The following is a 2,482-nucleotide window of genomic DNA, read 5'->3' as shown; positions in this document are numbered from 1 at the left end:
CCACGCGGGCCCGTGGCTCAGCTGGAGTGTTGTCCCTACACCAAGGTTGCAGTGCCATCTCCCCTGGATGTTTCTCTCTCTCCCTCCTTCTCTCTTTAAAATGATAAACATGTTCTCGGGTGAGGATTAGAAAGACAAGCTGAGTTCCCTTTGGCTCTTGTCTGAATGATGTCTACATGACTCTTTGTTTTTAAATTGCAGAAGTGGTACGTTCTTTTGTCTTATTTTTATAATCTTTTAAAACAACCTTTATTGTTGAGAGTAGTACAGATGTCTTCTCTTATTTTTAATGTAAGCAATACAGATGTAAATGGAGCAAAGGGATTTTGCTTTTCCTACTTCTGTCCTCACCAGCCCCACCTCCCCACCCTGCCAGCAGCTGCTGTCCCCCTCCGTCCGCGCCCCCCCCCACTATGCTTGCTGCACCCCTCTGTGCACCCGCCCTCCTCCTGCCTCGGTTGTGACTCTGCCCCGCCCTGTGTTTTCCTGTCTTGGTCTAGAAAGCAGTGACGGTGCTCTGTGCACCCGCCCTCCTCCTGCCTCTGTTGTGACTCTGCCCCGGCCTGTGTTTTCCTGTCTTGGTCTAGAGAGCAGTGACGGCGACAGTGGCGGCTCTGAGGACACGGGCAGTGAGCTCAGCGAAGGCACCGATGGAGAGGAGGAGGGCGAGGAGGATGGATCTGGTGAGCGCTGCCTGTGGAGCGGCTTCCTGGGTCTCGCCGTGAGGGCAGCGGGTCCTAAAACCTCCCCAGTGACGTTGCTTGACCACACTGGCCGCTGAGGGGTGGGTGAGGCGCTGGGGAGAAACTCCGTGCAGAGCGGGCCTGGTGGGCAGTCCCCTGTGGGGTGCCCTCCATGCCCCCGGGGGCGACGGCGTACTTCGGTGTGACGCTTCCTTTCGGTTTGGTGACGCGATTTGCTAGGCCTCTTCTCTGGTGAGGGCAGGAGATGAAAACGTGCCGGAGCACGGAGCGGCGGGAACCGGGAATGGCGGTTTCCAGGGAGACCACCTTCCACGCCTCCCGGCAGAATGAGCAGAGAGCTCGGTGCCCCTTCCAGGCCCTGGGTCTCGGGTGGACGGAGCACGCCCTGGCCCAGGCTCCCAACCAGGTCCTCGCTGCTAGGGGCTCCCGCCTGTGCTCACTCTCATTGTCTTCTTTTAAGATTTTTATTGCCTTCTTTTTTTTAGCGAAAAAGGAAGGGAGGGAGAGAGTGAGAGAGAAATATCAATGTGAGATTATAACGTTGTTTGGCGGCTGCTTCCTGCCTTCCCCCTACCGGGGATCGAGGATCGAGCCCGCAACTGGGGCATGTGCCTTGACCGGGAATCGAACTAGCGACCTTTTGGTGCATGGGACGACGCCCTCCTCCAGGGTCGCCGCTTGTTGGCAGAAGTCAGGTCTGGTGCAGGGCTGCAGTCGGTTTCTGGCTGCTGTGGGGCACTGTCACCCACTCCTGGCGTCCACCTTCGGCCGCCCAGCAGGAGTGCCTCGGACCTCTGCAGTCGGCCAGGGAGAACCGCGGTTGGAGGGCTCGCCTGACGCAGTCCACCCGACCCGGGAACTGCTCTGCCACAGCAGCAGGGTCATGGGCAGTAGCGTGGTGGGCACCGGTGCTGCCACACGCAGAGGGATGGACGGGTGGAGTCCTGGGACCGGCGAGGCTGCCACACCTCTGGTCTGTCCTCTGTCTGTGTGCACTCGGGGAGGACAGAAAACTAAACACGGTGACTGCGTGTTCGACCAGAGCGTCCCCTCACGTCTCTGCGGGTGGCGCCCAGCCTCAGGCTCCGACCGGGGCGGCCTCGTGGTCCGCTTAGGACCGGTGCTCTCTGCCCCGAGGGAAGTGGGGCCGCTAAGGGCAGTGTTGTCTGAAGGCAGACGGCTCTTTCCCACTTGCTCTGAGGAGGGGTTGGGAGTGTGGCCGCCGTCGGGGCGCTGGCCTGGGCAGTTGACCTAGTCATGCCCGGCCCGTGGGGTCTGACTGCTCCAGCCCCGGGGCCAGGGCCGGGGCTGGGACTGCTGGAGCTGCCTGGCCAGTGCTGTGCCCCTCAGCTTGAGAGCGGCTTGAGGTGAGGAGCCGTTGCCAGCATCCGGCGGGGCCGCCGGCAGGCAATCTGTCCCTCGGTGCGGGTGGGAGCCGGGTTTCCCCTGCGCGGCGGTAGCTCACGTGTGTCCCTCTTTCTCAAGGTTCCGAAGATTCCGAAGACGACGATGAGGACTACGATGACGTGGAAGTGCTGGTGGCAGCAGACCCTCAGGGGAAGCTGGAGGCCAACGGCACGTGTCATTCTGACGACGAAGCGGAGAGCTGCCCCATTTGTCTCAACACTTTCAGGGACCAGGCTGTGGGGACCCCGGAGAGCTGCGCCCATTACTTCTGCCTGGACTGTATCCTGGAGTGGTCCAAGGTGAGGCGGCTACTCTCGGGCCTCCTGTCTGAGGGCCCGGCCTGTGCCCGGCCTCGTGCTGGGCGCTCTGCT

At 61.3% G+C, this 2,482-nt stretch overlaps 1 protein-coding gene across 1 annotated transcript in view; it reads left to right on the top strand.

Annotated features, from left to right (window-relative positions):
* The window catches only part of PHRF1 (PHD and ring finger domains 1), a gene marked incomplete at its 3' end in the record, with an annotated part of 26,023 nt that overhangs the window by 2,486 nt on the left and 21,055 nt on the right, over positions 1–2,482 (top strand). Inside the window, exons 3-4 of the mRNA XM_014534006.1 lie at positions 588–683; positions 2,190–2,410. Of these exons, the coding sequence (XP_014389492.1) occupies positions 588–683; positions 2,190–2,410 (317 nt within the window). The remainder of the gene's footprint in view (positions 1–587; positions 684–2,189; positions 2,411–2,482) is intronic.

The sequence above is a fragment of the Myotis brandtii genome, unplaced genomic scaffold, assembly GCF_000412655.1.
Source record: "Myotis brandtii unplaced genomic scaffold, ASM41265v1 scaffold1236, whole genome shotgun sequence".
In the NCBI taxonomy this organism is placed as follows: Eukaryota; Metazoa; Chordata; class Mammalia; order Chiroptera; family Vespertilionidae; genus Myotis; species Myotis brandtii.
Note: the sequence above shows the minus strand (reverse complement) of the source record. Positions and strands in the feature narration are given on the sequence as shown.